Genomic DNA, 23,293 nt, shown 5'->3' with positions numbered 1-23,293 from the left:
ACTACCCCATTGGGCTAATCATTACCTAGATACCAAACTCAAAAAATTATCTTGTTATTAGTTAACGTATTGATGACTTTAATGTCCCCAAAAACTTGCAACAGTGAATATAAAGTAGGCCTACCTGTTACAATTGACKTGTGTTACATTTAGCCCCGGTCTCCCCTATGCAGTCATGTCGAATTGCGGATCGCTAACGCGATAAACTATGCTGATACAGTTCAGGCTAATTTTMGGGAGTTGAGAAATACATGAGGTAGCAATGGAAAGCTGCGATCCCCTGATCCCCCGATCCCCCTATTTATTTCTCGCATGGAACACACAACGACAAGCTGACTAGGTACATAGTTAAACTATTCTACTATGGGGTTGTCTGATTTTGCTGTTCGTTACTCGTTTTGTTGGCAAAGGCCCTATAACTCTCTCTCTGTCTTCTCTCGCACTCCTTGCTTTTCAAAAGTGTCCCGCGCTCTGTCAGCTGACTTCCCATTGTCTACTATAGGAAACCTAGCCTACCACTACGAACATTCAGTAGTAAGCTTGAGAAAATTCAGACGAATTACTAGATAGACGTGATCCTCTCAATCACTATACGACGAGAGACACGATAGAAGTACCGAAATGGATGAACAAAAATGTTAGTACTGAACCGTTTTTAATGTTGTAGTATCAGAAGCTCTGGATTACCGTGCGATAATACATTACAATTGATCAAGTCTGTATAATATTGGTTGGTCTGTGTAATAATCGTTCTATAATCCCATACCGACCACTCAATCACTTACAGTACATATTTATACATTTTATCTTTACTAGTGTATACGCTAATCTACACATACAAGTAGATTTATGAATGTGTTGTGTACTATAGGATGCAGTGAGTCTTCTGTCGGGTCACTCCTGTCGGCCTCCTGGCTCCAGTGTAACGTTGGCCCAGGCCACTCTACTGCTCAGTGATCTGAGAGGGACAGGCAGCCAGGCCCTACACCTGCTCACACAGAAACTACTACAGCAACAGGTCTGTCAGACATAGTCCCTCCAACATCTCTTTCTCCTCTCACGACTCCAACCACAGTATTATTTCCTTAACTCTCCCGTCGCTTTTTTTCAGGCTAYATTCAAAGTATGGTTAACTCAGAAAAATTACAAATATCTCTCCTCTCCACCACTCTTGTTCAGTATTCCTTTACATTGTCCCTCGATTACCTTACCTTACTGCCTGTATTAGAGTCGGAACACTGATTTGTCTTAATGTGTGTGTATTGTCTTTTCTCAGCTGTGTGTGTTGGGGGAGAGTGTGTCATTGGGAGAGAGAGGCAGAGTAATCCTCCCTCCAGCTCCTGGTCTCTCTAACATCTACCTCCCACATCTCCCACTACTGGCCAAGGCCACCATGCGACTTGGTATGATTCATACTGTACCATAGTTCTCAAAAGTTTCTACCCAGTAACTGTAATGCACATAGGTCCACATACAGGTAGCTTTGAAATCTTCAAGTACCTATCTCATGAACAAGCACTTAATCAGTCTCTCTATCTGTTCTGAACAGGTCACTGCTTGGCTGTACAGGCCATGACCAGCGCCCCTTCCTCCAGCCTGTCTACCCCCAGCCATCCCTGGGTGTGTGCTCAGGAGGTGCTGCAGTCAGCCCTGCTCGTTTCCCAGGCATGTGCTACCAGAGACAGACAGCTGGAGGCTGATATCCTCTACTGCAAGGGTAAAACATTTATTTCCAACCTTATTCAATCATGAGATTAAATATGTATGTGTGCATCTACTCATTGAATGTCAGAGTGGCCTTGTTAGTTTGATTATTTTTGGTGTGTGTGTGTGTTTGTGTCCAGGGATGGTGGAGCGCTGTCTGATGTCTCTCAGTGACTTCCAGCCTCAGACAGTTGCGCTGACACTACTGGAGAGCATCAATATCTCTCTGTCCCAGAGTCACAATCTACAGTAAGTCGCCTACAGTAGTGTGAATGATCATCTTTGAGAGTAGTGTACGGACCTCCTCAAACACCAGTGTGCTTGTTTGACTAAAGAGCGCGCGCGCGCTGTGTGTGTGTGTGTGTGTGTGTGTGTGTGTGTGTGTGTGTGTGTGTGTGTGTGTGTGTGTGTGTGTCTCAGGCTGATCCGTAAGTGTTATCTGGAGATGGCGTTAGTGTACTTGCACCAGTGGGAGCAGAGCAGCCCAGCACCTCAGGACCAGCAGAACCCCGTCCCACCTTCACCACCTAAAAATGCCATACTGAAGGTACCTGTCTGTGTCATGAGACATTCAATTGTGGTTCCGCAAGGCAGCATTTTTCTTTGGCGAGGACTGTTTGTGTGTGTATGCCTGCATCATGGCGTGTGTTTGTCTTGTTTCAGCCTCCAGGTTGGAAGCGTGTCAGGACAACTCTGAACAGAGGCTTGACTCCAGGGGAGGCCTACTTATTGCTCTACTGGGTCTCTGTCCGAGCTGCTACTAAGGTAAATAGACTGAACACACACACACACAGACACACACACACACACTTATAATGTTGCGTGTGTTCCTCAGGCGTCTGAAGCCATGTCCACATGTAGCCAGCTGTGTGGTAGTACCGGAGCTAAAGGAGGACACCTGCCTCTCATCTCCCTCAAGCTCCTGCCTGACTTTGCCTCCAACGACCTGCTCAACCCCTGTGGTAAACAAACATCCCCACTACAACCATTCTGTCCTTTAGCCAGGGCTACATCTGGTCTTACAATAACAGCCATTATAAAAGTCGCTACAGTAGTGTGATTCGTGCCCATGTTCGTGTTAGATTGTGATCTACCGGTACATTGTTAGCGGTTCTGTAATGTTCTCTCCTCTTCATGAGGAAAGGAGATATCATGTCTTTTCTTTATGTAAATCGTAACAGTGCTGGTTAGCATATTTGTACTGTCTGTCTGTGTGTTGTGTGACTACCAGGAGGGACAGACGTGATGGTGAGGACGGTCTCCAGCTCGTCTCCAGAGCTTGATCCTGGGCTGAGCAGCAGGAAACGCTCCCAGCTCACATGGGTCCACCTGTCCCGCTACTACAAACACCTGTTCAACCTGCAGCACATCGCCATGCGCCCAGGTACACTACCCCGGTGTCACAGTAAACTCATTTTGTTAACTGACGTTCAGAGATGTTCATCTGTATGCGTGCATGCTTGCCTACGTGCGTGTGTGTTCCAGTGGTGCCCCAGTGTGTGGAGGGCCTGGTGTCCCAGTCAGAAGACAGTAGTCTGGCGCTGAGGTTGGTTCAGCTCCAGACCTTCTTCTGTTCCCACATGGTGGACTACAGAGAGTCCTGCTGCGCCCCTGAACCCCCCACTGAAATCATCATGCAGCCACAGATTATACAGGTACACACACYAATAGACACTATGGGCTGAATCCTGAAGAGATGCATGCATATGCTGTACCACGGCTTGTATTGGGATGTTTATTCAAGTTAGGATTCAGCCCTGGCTAGTAATGTATGTCGACAGTCCAATAACCATTTCTCCAGGATTTTCAGTCTTCACCTTGAATCTGAAGGCTGCCTTCTGGGGCTGTCCACAGTCGAGGTGTGAATTGAATGCTCCCGTATGTCGATGTTGTTTGTTGTGTTTGTGTTAAAGATGTGTCCTACAGTGAGAGGCACTATGGGAGCTCAGATGTACCCCTGGTCCTTTGCTGACAGGAAGCAGCTGTGTATCCAGTGGCACCGGCCTGCTCTCAGCCCCACCCAAGAAGACACGGATACGGTACAATACACAACACACACACACACACACTCATCAACCATAAAAGGAGCTAGCCTGGTCTCAGATCTGTTTTGTGCTATCTTACCAACTCCTTGTCACTTARTGTCATGTCAAACAGGTTGGTAACCACTGCCTTACAGGGTTGTCTTTGACAGTGTTTCTCCTTTTGTCTCTGTGTTCGTCAGGTCATGCTGCTGTTTGGGCTGAACAAAGTGCCACTCTCGGCCATGAGGGCCACAGCCTGCACTATCATAGAGCTGCAGTGTGGACAGAAACTCGTCAGCATGGCGAAGTAGGTATCTGCTCTCCGTGTACAGCGGCCTAGGTGCTAGGGGCGAGATGGAGCTATCACCATAGTGTAGCGTCTAACGAGTGGCTAATATGGTTAGTTTAGGAGCTGGAAGTTGATATGGACCTGGCCACATCTGTATCCATTCCCTCTGTAATATCTCTTCCAGAATCTCTCCCTAAACCCTTTTGTCTTATCTACTTTAGTTGAATTCACCAACTGTATTTAACCGAATGAAATGAATGTTATATTGTAACTAAATGTAATGTAACCTCTGTGACCACCAGCATTACCCCTTGTGTTCTCCTCTAGACTGTGTGCAGTCCATGCTCAGCTGGCCTCAGCCTGTGTTGGGGGCAACGTCTCCTGTCCGCCTGCTGCCAGTAGCGCCGCCTCCTCCCCCAGCCCCAAGATGGAGAGGCAACGCCGCACCAAGATCCCAGACAAGGCTGCTACCTCCAGCCCTCACATACAGGTCAGTGTGCTACTGGTAACGGCTCTGACAGTCCTTGTAGTCCACATTCACACATGTTAACAGCGATGGTAAAAAACACTCAAATGTCAGATATCTTACTACCCTGAACAAAAAGAAACACAACTGCAATAAATTCATTACGCCCTAATCTATGGATTTCACATGACTGGGAATACAGATATGCATCTGTTGGTCACAGATACCTTTAAAAAAAAGTCAGAGGCGTGGATCAGAGAACCAGTCAGTATCTGGTGTGACCACCATTTGCMTCATGCAGGGTGACACATCTCCTTCGCATAGAGTTGATCGGGCTGTTGATTGTGACCTGTGGAATGTTGTCCCACTTCTCTTCAATGGCTGTGTGATTTTGATGTTTATTTTCGGGAACTATACCACGCTGTCGTACACATCGATCCGGAGTATCCCAAACATGCTAAATAGTTTTCATGTATGATGAGTGTGCAGGCCATGGAAGAACGGACATTTTCAGCTTCCAGGAATTGTGTACAGATCCTTGCGACATGGGGCCTTGCATTATCGTGCTGAAACATGCGGTGATGAATGGCACGACAATGGTCCTCAGGATATCGTCACGGTACAGTGGGGAGAACAAGTATTTGATACACTGCCGATTTTGCAGGTTTTCCTACTTACAAAGCATGTAGAGGTCTGTAATTTTTATCATAGGTACACTTCAACTGTGAGAGACGGAATCTAAAACAAAAATCCAGAAAATCACATTGTATGAWTTTTAAGTAATTKATTTGCATTTTATTGCATGACATAAGTATTTGATACATCAGAYAAGCAGAACTTAATATTTGGTACAGAAACCTTTGTTTGCAATTACAGAGATCATACGTTTCCTGTAGMTCTTGACCASGTTTGCACACACTGCAGCAGGGATTTTAGCCCACTCCTCCATACAGACCTTCTCCAGATCCTTCAGGTTTCGGGGCTGTCGCTGGGCAATACGGACTTTCAGTTCCCTCCAAAGATTTTCTATTGGGTTCAGGTCTGGAGACTTTCAGTTGTGCAAATACACAGTTACATCAGCTTTCTGGGTGGCTGGTCTCAGACGACCGGATGTGGAGGTCCTCGGCTGGCGTGGTTACATGTGGTCTGCGGTTGTGAAGCCGGTTGGATGTACTGCCAAATGATATAAAACAACGTTGGAGGTGGTAGAGAAATTAACATTCAATTCTCTGCCAACAGCTCTGGTGGACATTCTTTCAGTCAGCATGCCAATTGCACGCTCCCTCAAAACTTGAGACATTTGTAGCATTGTGTTGCGTGACAAAACTGCACATTATAAAGTGGCCTTTTATTGTCCCCAGCACAAGGTACACCTGTGTAATGATCATGCTGTTTAATCAGCTTCTTGATATGCCACACCTGACAGGTGYATGGATTATCTTGGCAAAGGAGAAATGCTCACTAACAGGGATGTAAACACATTGTGTATGGAAAATTTCAGGGATCTTTTATTTCAGCTCATGAAACATGGGACCAACAATTTACATGTTGAGTTTATATTGTTGTTCAGTGTAGAAAATAACTAAAGTAAAAGTTAGTCACCCAGTAAGTTACTACTTGAGTAAAAGTAATGGTTTTGAATGTACAGTGGTCGAAAAAGTACTCAATTGTCATACTTGAGTAAACGGTAAAAAGTAAATATTTCAGTGCATTCGGTATGATGCTACAAGCTTTGCACACCTGTATTTGGGGAGTTTCTCCCATTTTTCTCTGCATTCTTTCAAGCTCTGTCAGGTTGGATGGAGAGCGTTGCTGCACAGCTATTTTCAGGTCTCTTCAGAGATTTACGATCGAGTTCAAGTCTGGGCTCTGGCAGGGCAACTCAAAAGCATTCAGAAACTTGTCCTGAAGCTACTCCTGCGTTGTCTTGGCTGTGTGCTTAGGGTTGTTGTCCTGTTGGAAGGTGAACCTTTGCCCCAGTCTGAGGTCCTGAGTGCTCTGGAGCAGGTTTTCATCAAGGATGAAACTCTCTGTACTTTGTTCCTTTCATCTTTCCCTCGATCCTAACTCGTCTCCCAGTCCCTGCCACTGAAAAACATCCCCACAGCATGATGCAGCCACCACCGTGCTTCACTGTAGGGATGGTGCCAGGTTTCCTCCAGAGGTGACACTTGGCATTCAGGCCAAAAATATTTTTTTCTCAGGTTTTTGCCTGCCATATGAGTTCTGTTATACTCACAGACATCATTCAAACAGTTTTAGAAACTTCAGAGTGTTTTCTATCCACATCTACTAATAATATACATATATTAGCATCTGGGACTGAGGAGCAGGCAGTTTACTCTGGGCACCTTATTCATCCAAGCTACTCAATACTGCCCCAAGCCATAAGAACTTCTTATGGCTGCAGGGGCAGTATTATGTAGATTGGATGAAAAGGTGCCCAGAGTAAACTGCCTGCTCCTCAGTCCCATTTGCTAATATATGCATATTATTAGTATATATTATTGCATATTATTAGTAAATATAATATTATATTAGTATATTAATATTATATTAGTAATATTATATTATATTAGTAATATTATTAGTAAAAACCTGAGAAAAAATCCAACCAGGAAGTGGGAAATCTGAGGTTTGTAGGTTTTCAACTCATRGCCTATCGAATACACAGTGGGTTATGTGTCATTTTGCACTTCCTAAGGCTTCCACTAGATGTCAACAGTCTTTAGAACCTTGTCTGATGCTTCTACTGTGAAGTGGGGCCGAATGAGAGGGGATTGAGTGAGGTCTACCATGACCTGAACATGCACTGACCATGCGCGTTCATGTGAGAGCGAGCTCTGTTCTATCGTATTTCTGAAGACAAAGGAATTCTCCGGTTGGAACATTATTGAAGATTTATGTTAAAAACATCCTAAAGATTGATTCAATACATCGTTTGACCTGTTTCTACTGACTGATACGGAACTTTTTGACATTTCGTCTGCTTTTAGTGAACGAGCTTCGTGACTTTGGATTTGTTTACCAAACGCGCTAACAAGAGTAGCTATTTGGACATAAATGATGGACATTACCGAACAAATCAAACATTTATTGTCGAACTGGGATTCCTGGGAGTGCATTCTGATGAAGATCATCAAAGGTAAGTGAATATTTATAATGTTATTTCTGACTTCTGTTCACTATGGGCATGCAATTCATCCAAAAGGGAAAATGCTGCCCCCTATATCAAAGAAGTTAAGGAGAAGTGCATCTAAAATTGATCTTTGATCATTGTTTATTATGAGTATTTCTGGAAATTGATGTGGCTCTCTGCAAAATCACTGGATGTTTTTGGAACTACTGAACATAACGCGTCAATGTATACTGATATTTTTGGATATAAATATGAACTTTACCGAACAAAACATATATGTATTGTGGAACATGAAGTCCTATGAGTGTCATCTGATGAACATCATCAAAGGTTAGTGATTAATTTTTTCTCTATTTCTGCTTTTTGTGACTCCTGTCTTTGGCTGGGAAAATGGCTGTGTTTTTCTGTGATTTGGCGGTGACCTAACATAATCGTTTGTGGTGCTTTCGCTGTAAAGCCTTTTTGAAATCGGACACTGTGGTGGGATTAACAACAAGATTACCTTTAAAATGGTATAAGATATTTGTATGTTTGAGGAATGTTAATTATGAGATTTCTGTTGTTTGAATTTGGCGCCCTGCACTTTCACTGGCTGTTGTCATATCGATCCCGTTAACGGGATTGCAGCCATAAGAAGTTTTAAAGGCACAGTCAACTTACTGTATGTAAACTTCTTACCCACTGGAATTGTGATACAGTGAAATATAAGTGAAATCATCTGTCTGTAAACAATTGTTGGAAAAATTACTTATCATGTACAAAATAGATGTCCTAACCGACTTGCCAAAACTATACGTTTGTTAACAAGGAATTTGTGGAGTGGTAATGACTCGAACCTAAGTGTATGTAAATAAGGTATTTCTGTTTTTATTTTTAACAAATTTGCTAAACCTGTTTTCGCTTCGTCATTATGGGGTAMTGTGTGTGTGGATTGATGAGGGGGGACTCGTTAATCCATTTTGGAATAAGGCTGTAACGTAACAAAATGTGGAAAAAGTTGAGGGTTCTGAATACTTTCCGAATGCACTGTATATTTTGTGCCTAAAGGCTTTTTTCATGATTCATACGTACTTTCCTAACCCTAAAATGTGCCTAAATATTCTACAAGAATATTTGTAATCTACCAATTGGTGTTAAAATGATATATTTGGATTGATTTCTTTCTTTCAGGGATCCCTATTTTCTGAACCTGTTCTCTCAATGTATTCTCGTCTGTCGACAAATTTCTAATTAAAGGTACACCATATTTAAAGGGATGGTTTATGATAAATACACTGAAAACCCTATTTAATGAAAACACCACAAGAAAATCTGTTGGCCAGCAATGGGAGGGTTTTCAGCAGTTGAATGACATTTATTCAGTGTGCACAAGGGAACCACGCCTGCAAAGCCTGTTACTTACCTTCAGAAGGCATCAATTCCTAAATTTAAATCAGGCACAATATGCATAATATTTTTGCAATTTGTCATGCATGTGAACTCAAGATAGTGTATTTTTATTGGTACATTGCTGACATCATCATGCCCTGTGTATACAAACGTAAAACCATCAGTAGTCTAGCCCCCCTTGAGTTTCTTGAAAGAGCAGCCAAGGAAGTGAGAGAAGGTAAGACTCCGTTCGAGCAGCAGCAAGGGATGAAAAAATATACTGAATAAAACTAAAGAGCTACATTGACAAAAAATAAAAAAGTAGATGTACCTGTGCGAAAGAGAGGCTATGATAGAGTAGCAGAGGACCACAAGGTCTGATGACATGGAGTCTGAGCTTGAAAGAAGCATAATTGAGACGAAGTAGAAGAGGACCACCAAGTCTGATGACATGGATTCTGAGCTTGAATAAAGAGAGCTATGATAGAGTAGAGAGGACCACAAGGTCTGATGACATGGAGTTGAGCTTGATAAAGAGAGGCTATGATAGAGTAGAAGAGGACCACAAGGTCTGATGACATGGATTCTGAGCTTGATAAAAGAGGCTATGATAGAGTAGAAGAGGACCACAAGGTCTGATGACATGGATTCTGAGCTTGATAAAGAGAGGCTATGATAGAGTAGGAGAGGACCACAAGGTCTGATGACATGGAATCTGAGCTTGATAAAGAGAGACCACAAGGTCTGATGACATGGATTCTGAGCTTGATAAAGAGAGGCTATGATAGAGTAGGAGAGACCACAAAGTCTGATTACATGGAATCTGAGCTTGATAAAGAGAGACCAACAAGGTCTTGTCTGATGACATGGAGTCTGAGCATGATAAAGAGAGGCTTGATAGAGTATCAAGGACCACAAGGTCTGATCCATGGAGTCTGATCTTGATAAAGAGACCACAATGTCTTGTCTGATTACATTGAGTCTGAGCTTGATAAAGAAGGCTATGATAGAGTAGCAGAGGACACAAGGTCTGATGACATGGAGTCTGAGCTTGAGCAAGAAGGCTATGATAGAGTAGAAGAACCACAAGGTCTGATGACATGGATCGAGCTTGATAAAGAGAGGCTATTGATAGAGTAGGAGAGACCACAAGGTCTGATTGACATGGATCTGAGCTTGATAAAGAGACCACAAGTCTTGTCTGATTACATTGAGTCTGAGCTTGATACAGAGGGCTATGATAGAGTAGCAGAGGACCACAAGGTCTGATGACATGAGTCTGAGCTTGATCAAGAGAGGCTATTGATAGAGTAGCAGAGGACCAAACGTCTTGCTGATGACCATGGAATCTGGCTTGATAAAGAGAGACCACAAGGTCTTGTCTGATGACATGGAGTCTGAGCATGATAAAGAGAGGCTTTGATAGAGTATCAGAGGACCACAAGGTCTTGTCTGATGACATTGAGTCTGAGCTTGCTAAACATACCAAGAATCTTGCAGACCAGTTTCAAGGGCTTAGTAACCTCAAAGAACTTGCCTACGAATTGGCACATTGAAACAGCATCCCTGTCCCAGACAACTGGTGAAGAAATAGAAGAGCAGGTACATGCTATTGAACAGAGAGATCTATATCTGAATGTAGGCATGCATTTAATATATAAAATATACCACATTGCCATTCCATGAATTAAACTCAACTTCCTTTTTCTGGGACTTCATTATTTCAAGTCATTCAAGAAACGGCAACATCTATCATGCCGAACACCAGAGGCAACATAATTGGCAATGGCCCACTTCCTTCAATAAACACAAAGGTGATTGTGATTGTGTTGAATTGTGTTTGTGAATTYWYMTTATACAACGGGTGGGTCTAATCCTGGATGCTGATTAGTTAAATCCGCATTCCAGCTGGCATCTATTCCACAAGTTAGCACCTGCTAAAACAATGACGTTGAAATGCCTATTTACTCTGTTCCATCTCACTGCGCAATCAACTGTCTCATCAGCCCAGCCAGACAATTTATAAACTTGCTCTCCACTGTAAAAAGCATATATATTATCTCCCATTTCTTTTAGACTAGCAATTGGTTTTCAATAGAGGAGATTTGTATAAACCTTGCTGTCTGTTTCAATATTGAAATTCGATCTCCAGCGGTCCTGTAGTAATGAACGTGCAGGGGTCGGGAGTCTGGGAAGACAGGGAGGAAGCTTTTCTGAATCGGCATCATTTTCATGGATATATAAATAAATGTCAACAGAAAATAGGTCAAACGAAACGAAATGCAGCTAGTTTGCAGTCTTTCCTTTTTCAGTTTGAAGTGATTGTGTTAGCTGTGTGGTTGGCTAGCTCCTCTGAACAACAATGTCCTGACAAGAGAGCATATTTTCTATGCCAGGTAAAATTGTGTATCATTAGCTCATTGTTATGGATGTATCCAAATAAATGTAACTCAAAACAGCTTAAACAAATGCAAATGCAGCTACTTTGTTGTTATTCTGGCTGCACTGTTTGACGTGACTTTAAATTAGCCGTAGTTGGCTAACTAGCAAGCAAGGAATAAGAACGTTGCCAGCCAGTATGGCAATAGAACATTTAGAATGAACGATTGGGTCACATCCATAGATACAGAACAAAAAGACTTAACGGCTGGGTCGCTTTTCTGGCAGCCGAACTGATAAAACGAACCACCAGCTGGCTTTGATAGCAACCCTTGATTTGTATATCTRGTGGAAGGATGAAATAGTATGAATAAATTCATCAAAAATGTTTTTTTTAATGAAAATACAGTACCAGTCAGAAGTTTGGACACACCTACTCATTCAAGGGTTTTTCTTTATTTTTAGTATTTTCTACAGCGTAGAATAATAGTGAAGACATCAAAACTATGAAACAACACATATGGAAACATATGTAACCAAAAAAAAGTGTTAAACAAATCTAAATATGTTTTATATTTTAGATTCTTCAAATAGCCACCCTTTGCCATGATGACATCTTTGCACACTCTTGGCATTCTCTCCAAAAGCTTCACCTGGAATGCTTTTCCAACCATCTTGAAGGAGTTCCCACATATGCTGAGCACTTGTCTGCTTTTCCTTAGCTCTGCAGTCCAACTCATCCCAAACCATCTCAATTGGGTTGAGGTCGGGTGACTGTAGAGGCCAGGTCATCTGATGCAGCACTCCATCACTCTCCTTCTTGCTCAAATAGCCTTTACACTGCCTGGAGGTGTGTTGGGTCATTGTCTTGTTGAAAAACAAATGATAGTCCCACTAAGCGCAAATCAGATGGGATGGCGTATTGCTGCAGAATTCTGTGGTAGACATGCTGGTTAAGTGTGCCTTGAATTCCAAATAAATACAGACAGTGTCACCAGCAAAGCACCCCGACACCATCACACCACCTCCTCCAAACTTCACGGTGGGAACCGCACATGCGGAGATCATCCGTTCACCTACTCTGCGTCTCACAAAGACACGGCAGTTGGACCCAAAAATCTAAAATTTGGACTCATCAGACAAAAGGACAGATTTCCACCAGTCTGTCAATTTCTCGTGTTTCTTGGCCCAAGCAAGTCTCCTCTTATTATTGCTGTCCTTTAGTAGTGGTTTCTTTGCAGCAATTTGACCATGAAGGCCTGATTCACACAGACTCCTCTGAACAGTTGATGTTGAGATGTGTATGTTACTTGAACTCTGTGAAGCATTTATTTGGGCTGCAATTTCTGAGGCTGGTAACTAATGAACTTATCCTCTGCAGCAGAGGTAACTCTGGGTCTTACATTCCTGTGGCAGTCCTCATGAGAGCCAGTTTCATCATAGCGCTTGATGGTTTTTGCGACTCCACTTGAAAAAAACTTTGAAAGTTCTTGAAATTTTCTGCATTGACTGACCTTCATGTCTTAAAGTAATGATGGACTGTTGTTCCTCTTTGCTTATTTGAGCTGTTCTTGCCATAATATAGACTTGGTCTTTTACAAAATAGGGCTATCTTTTGTATGCCCCCACTACCTTGTAGTATTTTCAACAAAAAAAAACAATATTTGTAGAATTTATGAATTTATCATACTATTTCATCCTTCCACAACACAACTGATTGGCTCAAAGGCAGTAAGAAGGAAAGAAATTCCACAAACTAACTTTTCAGGTGACTACCTCATGAAGCTGGTTGAGAGAATGCCAAAGTGTGCAAAGCTGTCAAGGCAAAGGGTGGATACTTTGAAGAATCTCAGATATAAACATACATGTTATATATATTTTATTATTCCATATGTGTTATTTCATAGTTTTGATGTCTTCACTATTATTCTACAACGAAAAACCTTGGAATAAGTATATGTGTCCAAACCTTTGACTGGTACTGTATGTAGAAAGAAAGAATACTATATTTTCCTTGATATAGTGATGCTGAATGTAAAAAATGGCTCAACATACCCCACTCTCCCCTTCTTCAAAGTATTTTTACTTAGTTACTTTACGCCACTGTACGTTAATGCTATGGGGACAGGGATTTTCCGACCACGCACTCTTCTGGATACACTTTCTGAAAAGAATAGTAAAAAGGTCTCAAATGGACTTGAATTGTCAACAGCAGTGTTTCATTTGAGCCGGATACTGACGCAACAGGATCCGGCACCTCTCCGTTTTGGACTATTTTGTTACGGAACCTATTTGGATCTGGTACTTCTCGTGGCATAAAAAATTATTGTAACTTTTTGCAATGTGAACATTTAAATAAAAGCCAATAAAGATCATTCAAGTTGCCTCTTCGTTAATTCTCCTGCCCCCACAAAAAAAACATGATGTGAAAAAGTCGACCTTCAGCCCAGGCCTAATATTCTAAGAGTTGATTTGGATTGGGCAAGCCCGGATTTATGGTTTGTGCAACATTGTAATCTATGTTTGAGACCAACGCATGGCCGTGGCTGTGTGAGAAGCGCGCCAGTATCTCTCACATAACTAGAATGAGATTCACTTTCTATGATCTCTCGTCCGTTCTGCTCTCTGTTTCCACACACCTAGGCCTAGGCTATTGATCGATTCAAGTCAAGGTCGTTTTGGTCAGTGTCAAAGTAGCCTGCCGTTTCGSTAATTTGTGTGGTATTAAAAAATATTCTGCTAAYGTCTCCAGTCATCTAAAATTGCGTAGAATTGCATGAAATGCGTTTATAGAAGGCCAACATTTTCCCAGACCCTAGGCTACTAAAAATGTTCCCCATGTGTGCAACTTCTGTAAATGCCTCTGATCTACTGCTCTATACCACTACGCAAATGTGATGATATGCATGCAATGCTTTATTATAAAGGTGTTTTTTCCCATGCATTCCAGTACCTCACTACTCCCCAGGTCACCCCCCTCTAGCGCTCACTTTTGTTCCGTCACCTCCCCATTTACAAATTAAGCACTGGTCAAACGTGCATGTAAGTGAATCTACCTGTAAATGAGTACATGTTTTGTGTGTTGGTTGGTTGTTTCAGATGCTACAGGAGCAGACCAGGTGCTGCTGTGCTGCTATAAAGGACTTACTGCAGCCTGGTTCAGAGGCAGCTGTTCTCACTGAGGTAGGCTAAACATGCCACACACTGATTCAACACCCCCCAAAGTTCACATACCGGTAAAGGTTAACCTGTTTAGTGGAAATTACCACTAAGGACTCAAAGTCAAAGTCAAATGAACAGATCTTTATTATCACAGCCAGAGAGGTTACAACAAACATAATACTCAAAGTACAAGTGTGTAAGAAGCTCTGAAGGGATGCTCTCCCTTAGCACTTTTTATACTRATGCACAAACTCTGCTCTCAGGGTGCAATAGGCTGATCATGACCTTGCGCACATAGTCTCTAAGCGTTGGGCCAAAGTAACAATGTGTTCCCTTGTTTCTGTCCTATCAGTCCCCTCCCTGAGAGCAGTCCCAGAACGTCCTAACACAATAATCAGGAAACAGCACGCTACATGTAGTCACACATTTACAGAGAGACACAGAGGACACCAAACATGTCCATTACACTTACACAAACCTAAGACATACTGCACTGTTGATGTGTTACTATGGCTTGAATGTGTGAAACATTTGATCTTATGCCTCTTCCGTGGCATTTTTGTCAACCCGTTTACCCTGTTGAGTTGGTTAGACATGCAGATATTACTTGTGAAATGATTCCCTCCCTCTGTGTGCCAGGTTCCGTTTGAGGCCAGCCTACATAGTCTGTGTGATCTGGAGCGCTGCTTCAACCCAGCCAGTGGAGCCATTGTGGAGGGAAACACACTGATAACATGGCTCATCTCCCTGCTCGTCTGATACCCTATCCGGTCTATGGACCGGCACAGCACCATAGAAAAAGACAAACCCAATGACAGGAATCAAATGGCCGAGACCAAAGATAGCATATTGCACCTACCTAGCTAAGTGTCTTCATCAGACTCTTTCACTTAAAAATAAATGAGCATAGATAAAGATGATTTTCGTAAAAACAAAATTCAAGCGCTTTTCATTTCTTATTCTTTATTAATGTATATGATTAAGCTCACAAATCAAATGTATATGAAAAGGCTCATGTGTTGTCATAAAATACAAATTGGACCTCTTAAAACAGCAGTTTCCTATAACTCAGGTTTCCCCAACTAGCAGGCCGAATTTGGCTCGCAGGTGGTTTTATTTAGCCCCGCAAGTTTTCTGAGCGAAAAAAAAGAAGCTTATTTAAAAAATACATGTTTTAGATTGGTGGACATAAAAGGCTGTAAAAACACACCAAGAAATCAGCTCCAAGTGATTTTAATTAAAGAAATCTGTTCAAGGATTCCCATATATAATAGAGGGACATGTGATTGTAAGCAAGGTTTGAAATTATTATGTTTTAGTCAATCATATCTGTTTGGGCTTCTTGCAGTCAATTTGCAGTCTACAAATTATTTGTAATTATGTTCCTGACCATCGCCTCAAGAAAATAAATCCCCTTGTTGCTCAATATAGTTGATTATCCCTGCTATAACTCCTCTGATTAAAGATCCCAAATAAAAATTGGCTTTGAATTACCAAATCATGACCCATTATATTTTTTACACTATTAAGATGCTCAGTGTTGAAGAAATGGCACCTTTTCTTTCATCTCTAACTATCAGGAAGCCTGAATATATAATATATTCATGAGCTCGCCTTGACCGACAGTTGTAAGCACCCTAGTGATCGTTGCCAGGTAACAAGGGAAACAATGGGCCACATGTCATTCCGAGCATAAATAGTATACCTCACCCCATTTTCTCTGCAAAATGCTCTCATGGTCAACAGCTGATCATGAACTGTTGGATATCAGACAACCAGCAGCAATACACAATTGCATTTATCAGACATTTATTTGATATTTTGCATAGCCAAAATATTGATCAACACTCATGAGAAATAAAGGTTAAAATCATGGCAAGACATCATTTGACAATAACAAATATATATATATATATATATATATATATATTGGAGCCATAAGCCCAATATAGGCACCCGACCACCCTCCAGTGTGCAGGACCCCATAGATTTGTAAAATTGTATCACTCATCTCACGTCCAAATGCGATATCATATGTGATATCATAAACTCAGCAAAAAAAGAAACGTCCKTTTTTCAGGACCCTGTCTTTTAATTCGAAAAAATCAGGGTTTAAACACTGTTTCCCATGCTTGTTCAATGAACCATAAACAATTAATGAACATGCACCTGTGGAACGGTCGTTAAGACACTAACGGCTTACAGACTTTGGGCAATTAAGGTCACAGTTATGAAAACTTAAGACACTAAAGAGGCCTTTCTACTGACTCTGAAAAAATCCAAAAGAAAGATGCCCAGGATCCCTGCTCATCTGTGTGAATGTGCCTTAGGCATGCTGCAAGGAGGCATGAGGACTGCAGATGTGGCCAGGGCAATAAATTGCAATGTCCGTACTGTGCACTAAGACAGTGCTACAGGGAGACAGGACGGACAGCTGATCGTCCTCGCAGTGGCAGACCACGTGTAACAACACCTGCACAGGATCGGTACATCCGAACATCACACCTGCGGGACAGGTACAGGATGGCAACAACAACTGCCCGAGTTACACCAGGAACGCACAATCCCTCCATCAGTGCTCATACTGTCCGCAATAGGCTGAGAGAGGCTGGACTGAGGGCTTGTAGGCCTGTTGTAAGGTAGGTCCTCACCAGACATCACCGGCAAACAACGTCGTCTATGGGCACAAACCCACCGTCGCTGAACCAGTCAGGAATGGCAAAAAGTGCTCTTCACTGACGAGTACTCACTCTGAATATGCAATATTTGGTATTGGTATTGGTATTTGGTATTTTCTATGTTCTTTTTTGGAAAGTATGTGCCTGGAATTCTATTTTAAATGAATAACTCTGTCTTTACAGACTTCACAGCATATCCCCCTTTTGCCTTCGGAAAGCTGATTTTGTATCACAGCATTCCCGCTGCGGTGGTTGCCTGGGAAGATGTGCAGACAGGGTAGATGTTGAATTTTCTAAAATGTCTATCATTACAGCTTGATGATAGTGGAAAGAAGAAAGGAGATGGAATGTGAAATAGTAACAGAGGAAATAGGCATTTCAACGGAATAGACACCGGCTGGAATGCGGTTTTAACCAATCAGCGTCCAGCATTAGACCCACCTGTATAATTACCAGTATCGTTCTGCCATGTTCTGCTTGAGCTAACTAACGGTTTTGTAAATAAAGCCGTATGATGCGCACATGTGATGACGGTTTTAAGGTGTTACATATTTAAATGAGTTAGCTACGATTATAAGACGCTACCATTGATATGTGAAATGTCCGGCATTACGTGACGTTGCATAATGTGGATGAGTTCGTTGGCTGACATAATTGCAAGAGATCTGAAAATTCGAAGATGGTGACAGAAGAGGACTGTTGGGGCAGAGACACCTGAAAGGTGGGTTTCTGTGGAAGAATGGGGGTGGAAGAAGAAGTTGAAGAGAATGAGGAAAGCAGAGGGTGGAGATGGCGATAAAAATGGCGATGGGGTGTTGAAGAGATTGATGTCAAGTGCAAACAGTGAGCCGTGCGCCAGACCAAGTTCTGGAGGTGAAATGGAAGTGAATAAGGGCGAGTTAAGTAAGGTGGAAGGAGTGGTGAAGAGCTCGGAGCCTTAGCCTGGCATCGATGGACATGATAAAATAAATTATCTGGTCCAGTACGAGTGAACTTTTGGGAGAAAGTGGATCCTTACCTTTTGGTGGATRCATTTGTGGTTTCAGGATGGATGGGGAAGGAGTTGGGTTCACTTGAATCAGTGTTTCTTGTGGACTTGTGATATTTGTTTGTGTTTCTTCTGTCCAGAGGGAGCGGGCGCTCCAACTTGTGTCAAGATCTGTTTCTTGCTTTACGCTTAGGAATAGGGCATCATTGAAAGGAATGATATCTGCGGTAGCAATACGTGTGGAGGTGGAGCAATTGAAGTTGAAGATTCCTGGTGTTTGTGACGCCTGCCTTTTGGTGTGGCGCAGACCCGGTGGTGAGCGTGATGAAACAGAGGAGTTACTGTCAGTCAGAGTTTTTACCTGACAGTCATGGTAGGATATATCAGGTATCCTGTTTGAGCTTTTGTACCGAATCCACTGTTGTTTCAGGTGCAACTTTTATGGTCATGTTACAGCAGTGTGGAGGAGGGAGATGCCAAGATGTGGGAAGTGTGCCGGAGGGCATGGGACAGAGTATTGTGTAGTTTCGGTGGATAGAATTGTGTTTCAACTGTAGGGGGTGCTCGTGTTGCTGGGGATCGGAGGTGTCCGGTGTGAGAGAGTCAGGTTGAGGTGGCCAGAGGCAGAGGCAGAAGGTGTCGTATGCTGAGGCATTGAAGAAAGTAGAGATGTATCGGTCAAGGGTGAGAGATCTGGAGGATGATCCCTGTGAGTAGTAGATCTGTGCCAGCACAGAGGGATAGGCCAACGAGTGATATATGCTTCAGTAGGATTGGATTCTTAGCGTTCATAGCAATGGTTAAAAACTACGGCAGAAATGGAACGTAAATCACAGAAAATAGATGTGGTGGTGGCAGCTGCAGAGAAGTATTTGGATATACGAGATTTGACTTCAGAGTTACAGGGTGTGTTGAGTGGTGGTGTCCCGTTCTCTTGGGTCATTGGCATGGTGCAGGAGCAGATAGGGCCAAAGTAGTGGAATTTCAGTAGTGGGTTTTTAATGAGTGTATTGTTAGTTGGAAGGTTTTACTATTTTCTACATTGTAGAATAATAGTGAAGACATTAAAACTATGAAATAATACATATGGAATCATGTAGTAACCACAAATCAAAATAGATTTTAGATTCTTCAAAGTAGCCACCCTTTGCCTTGATGACAGCTTTGCACACTCTTGGCATTCTCGCAACCAGCTTCATGAGGTAGTCACCTGGAATGGATTTCAATTAACAGGTGTGCCTTGTTAAGTTATGGAATTTCTTTCCTTAATGTGTTTGAGCCAATCAGTTGTGTTGTGACAAGGTAGGGGTGGTATACAGAATATAGCCCTATTTGGTAAAAGACCAAGCCCATATTATGGAGAGAACAGCTCAAAATAAGCAAAGAGAAACAACAGTCCATCGTTACTTTAAGACAAGAAGGTCAGTCAATATGGAAAATTGCAAGAACTTTGAAAGTTTCTTCAATTGCAGTCTCAAAAACCATCAAGCGCTATGATGAAACTGGCTCTCATGAGGACTGCCACAGGAAAGGAAGACCCAGAGTTACCTCTGCTGCAGAGGAGAAGTTCATTAGTTACCAGCCTCAGAAATTGCAGCCCAAATAAATGCTTCACAGTTCAAGTAACAGACACAACATCAACTGTTCAGAGGAGACTGCATGAATCCGGCCTTTGTGGTTGAGTTGTTGTAAAGGAACCACTACTAAAGGACACTAATAATAAGAAGAGACTTGCTTGGGCAATTGACATTAGACCGGTGGAAATCTTTCCTTTGGTCTGATGAGTCCAAATTTGAGATTTTTGGTTCCAACCGCCGTGTCTTTGTGAAACGCAGAGTAGGTGAACGGATGATCTCCGAATGTCTGGTTCCCACCTTGAAGCATGGAGGAGGAGGTGTGACGGTGCTTTGCTGGTGACACTGTCAGTGATTTATTTAGAATTCAAGGCACACTTAACCAGCATAGCTATCACAGCATTCTGCAGCGATACGCCATCCCATCTGGTTTGCCCTTACACACCTCCAGGCTGTGTAAGGGCTATTTTAGCAAGAAAGAGAGTGATGGAGTGCTGCATCAGATTACCTGTCTTCCACAATCACCCGACCTCAACCCAATTGAGATCGTTTGGGATGAGTTGGACCGCAGCGTGAAGGAAAAGCAGCCAACAAGTGCTCAGCATGTGTGGGAACTCCAAGACTGTTGGAAAAGCATTCCAGGTGAAGCTTGTTGAGAGAATGCTAAGAGTGTGCAAAGCTGTCATCAAGGCAAAGGGTGGCTGCTTTGAAGAATCTAAAATATGTGTCATGACTGGCCTGTGAGGATCAGGTTCCAGTGGATCACGGTTCTACAGAGATATCTCTCCCTCCCGCAGAGGAGAGGTATAGAGGGATTTATGTTTTTTTATGACACCTCACACCCATTGTAAATCTCAAGGCAGCAGACAAATACTTTTTCCTTTCGTGTTTGGGACTGGAATGTCTGTGTGGGCCTGTAACATGCAATAAATGGACTTTGGGACATTTGGGACATATTTCATCAGCCAAAATGGGGGTAACAATGATAGATGGAATATGAAAATGAATGTCGATTTTGTGATGTCATTAAAAGTTCAATGACAACGTTATAATGAAAACATTGTAACTTTTAAAAGAGTTTTCATAATATGTACATGATGTTTACATACTGTGTGTTGTGTAGAAAATATCCAGATCAAAGAGAATGTTTTTGTAATGATGAACTGTGTTTCTAGTTGTCTAATCGAGATCATAGTAAGTTCTGATACCTTGCCTTGTAACTAGCTATGCCCCAGGGAACCCAGAGAGCATGTTAAAGACAGGAACACCCCTTTCTACCCTGGGGTATAAAACATGTGAGTTAATAATTTTCAGAAGTTGACCGCGCGCTGCAGCCTAAGCATAGTTTACAAATGTATCCAAGTGTGCTTTTCTCTCTTGTACTTTCTCTCTCTTTCTCTCTCTTTCTTTAAATCTCCATCTTGTGTAACACGTGTCATATTGTGTTGGTCCGCTAGGGACCTGTTGACATTGTATTAAGTTCTAACCAATAACTTAGACTGTTTTGTGTATGTGAATCTTATGTTATCATTTAGCTTGTTAGTAAATAAATCAACTTAATTTGTGTGGTACGCTACATTATTTTCTCTCTGTAAATGGTATTCTTAATGTTAATCAATCCGGATTCAGACCTAAACATAGCACCACTACAGCTACCATGCTTGTTGTAAATAATATTGCAAATACCTTAGATTATAGAAATAATTGTGCTGCCATGTTTGTAGACTTGTCAAAAGCTTTTGATACTGTACTGTAGACTGTCATTCTGTTGAATAAGCTGTCCTCGATAGGGTTGGGTACTGATTATTGCCGACGGTTTCATAATTATTTCAATGACAGAACTCAAGGTAGACGGTGTCAAATCTGAGTTAAATAAAGGGGTGCCCCAAGGTTAGATACTTGGCCCACTACTGTTTACAATCTAAATAAATAACATTGATAATGCTGTAAAAAATATATATAAATTAAATTGTATGCAGATAGTGTTATATTCCATTTCTCCATTGGTTGGCCTTTTCACATTTGAAGTCAGTTTAAGCACTGCAGAGATCACCATTGGATTCTTTCTCTCTCTGAGGACCTGAGCCCTAGGACCATGCCTCAGGACTACCTGGCCTGATGACTCCTTGCTGTCCCCAGTCCACCTGGCCGTGCTGCTGCTCCAATTTAAACTGTTCTGCCTGCGGCTATGGAACCGTGACCTGTTCACCGGACGTGCTACCTGTCCCAGACCTGCTGTTTTCAACTCTCTAGAGACAGCAGGAGCGGTAGAGATACTCTGAATGATCGGCTATAAAAAGCCAACTGACATTTACTCCTGAGGTGCTGACCTGTTGCACCCTCGCCAACCACTGTGATTATTATTATTTGACCCTGCTGGTCATCTATGAACATTTTGGCCAGTTTTACGACTTTACAACCACGTCGTAAATTCCTTGCAGAGACTCTTGTCTCTCTGACCATGCAGTATGGGAGAGAGAGGGTCACAAAAGAACTCTCCCGCCAAATTCTACTACATCCCAGAATTTGTGAATTACACTTTCTCCAAAATAGGAATATTGCTCAAACGGTCTGTGGAGAAGCCAGCTACGACTCGGTCAGTTTTGTTTCATGTTTGTGACCTCATGAAAGACAATACAGCCACATTACCCTAACTCTGTTTATAGAGGTTCGTCAGTTATGAGGCTTGTGTAACCAATGTGAAATGGCTAGCTAGTTAGCGGTGGTGTGCGCTAATAGCGTTTCAATCGGTGACGTCACTCGCTCTGAAACCTGAAGTAGTTGTTCCCCTTGCTCTGCAAGGGCCGCGGCTTTTGTGGAGCGATGGGTAACGATGCTTTGAGGGTGGCTGGTTCAAGCCCAGGTAGGGGCGAGGAGAGGGACGGAAGCTAAACTGTTACATTTGCATCTAATTCTTGTATAAAAATTKATGAGTAAAGATGAAACTATTTGCAAAATGATGTAATGTGATGTTAACCTTTAAAATGAGAGAATTAGCCTTCCATGTAAAATTTAACTAAGTCAGTAGCCACGCCCAAGTGAATAGACATTGGTTGGAAATGATGAACCAACACCTTTTCCACTGAAAAGCCTCGTTGACGAAAAGCCACCTCAGTTCCAAAGTCCTCACGTTTAAAAAGGGCCAAGTCTAATTTCAACTCTACAGGCCAGAAAACTTGAGAGCTTGCGCCATACGTGAAATGGTATGAACTCTGAACTATTGATCACTCAAGAAGTTTACAGCTTAACAGACTGCAGCTGGAAAGGTAGCAAATCTAGTAAGAACATTGACTGACACAGAAAACCACATCTCACTCGACGACGACCCAGAAAATTCTACAAAGGACAATGGCGGCCTCGACTGGGCAAACCAGAGCATCACACCACCAGCTCAATGTTATGTATTGTTTAATTAGTTAGAAAATCAATAATTGAGCCAATTTGTGTATGGATGATTCATAGTAAAGGCTGGGTTCGTGCAGATATCCAAGAATTTTACAACGTTCAGATGAGACTGATAGA

At 42.3% G+C, this 23,293-nt stretch overlaps 1 protein-coding gene across 1 annotated transcript in view; it reads left to right on the top strand.

Annotated features, from left to right (window-relative positions):
- The window catches only part of cfap54 (cilia and flagella associated protein 54), a 133,948-nt gene extending 117,919 nt beyond the window's left edge, over positions 1-16,029 (top strand). Inside the window, exons 54-67 of the mRNA XM_070434540.1 lie at positions 872-1,018; positions 1,277-1,403; positions 1,550-1,717; positions 1,845-1,953; positions 2,125-2,251; positions 2,368-2,469; positions 2,540-2,666; positions 2,936-3,088; positions 3,190-3,359; positions 3,618-3,743; positions 3,929-4,035; positions 4,345-4,507; positions 14,469-14,552; positions 15,171-16,029. Coding sequence (XP_070290641.1) covers positions 872-1,018; positions 1,277-1,403; positions 1,550-1,717; positions 1,845-1,953; positions 2,125-2,251; positions 2,368-2,469; positions 2,540-2,666; positions 2,936-3,088; positions 3,190-3,359; positions 3,618-3,743; positions 3,929-4,035; positions 4,345-4,507; positions 14,469-14,552; positions 15,171-15,290 — 1,830 coding nt within the window. The 3' untranslated portion in view covers positions 15,291-16,029. The remainder of the gene's footprint in view (positions 1-871; positions 1,019-1,276; positions 1,404-1,549; positions 1,718-1,844; positions 1,954-2,124; positions 2,252-2,367; positions 2,470-2,539; positions 2,667-2,935; positions 3,089-3,189; positions 3,360-3,617; positions 3,744-3,928; positions 4,036-4,344; positions 4,508-14,468; positions 14,553-15,170) is intronic.
- The last annotated feature ends 7,264 nt before the right edge of the window (positions 16,030-23,293 follow it).

Source organism: Salvelinus sp. IW2-2015, linkage group LG23 (assembly GCF_002910315.2).
Source record: "Salvelinus sp. IW2-2015 linkage group LG23, ASM291031v2, whole genome shotgun sequence".
Taxonomy (NCBI): Eukaryota; Metazoa; Chordata; class Actinopteri; order Salmoniformes; family Salmonidae; genus Salvelinus; species Salvelinus sp. IW2-2015.
Note: the sequence above shows the minus strand (reverse complement) of the source record. Positions and strands in the feature narration are given on the sequence as shown.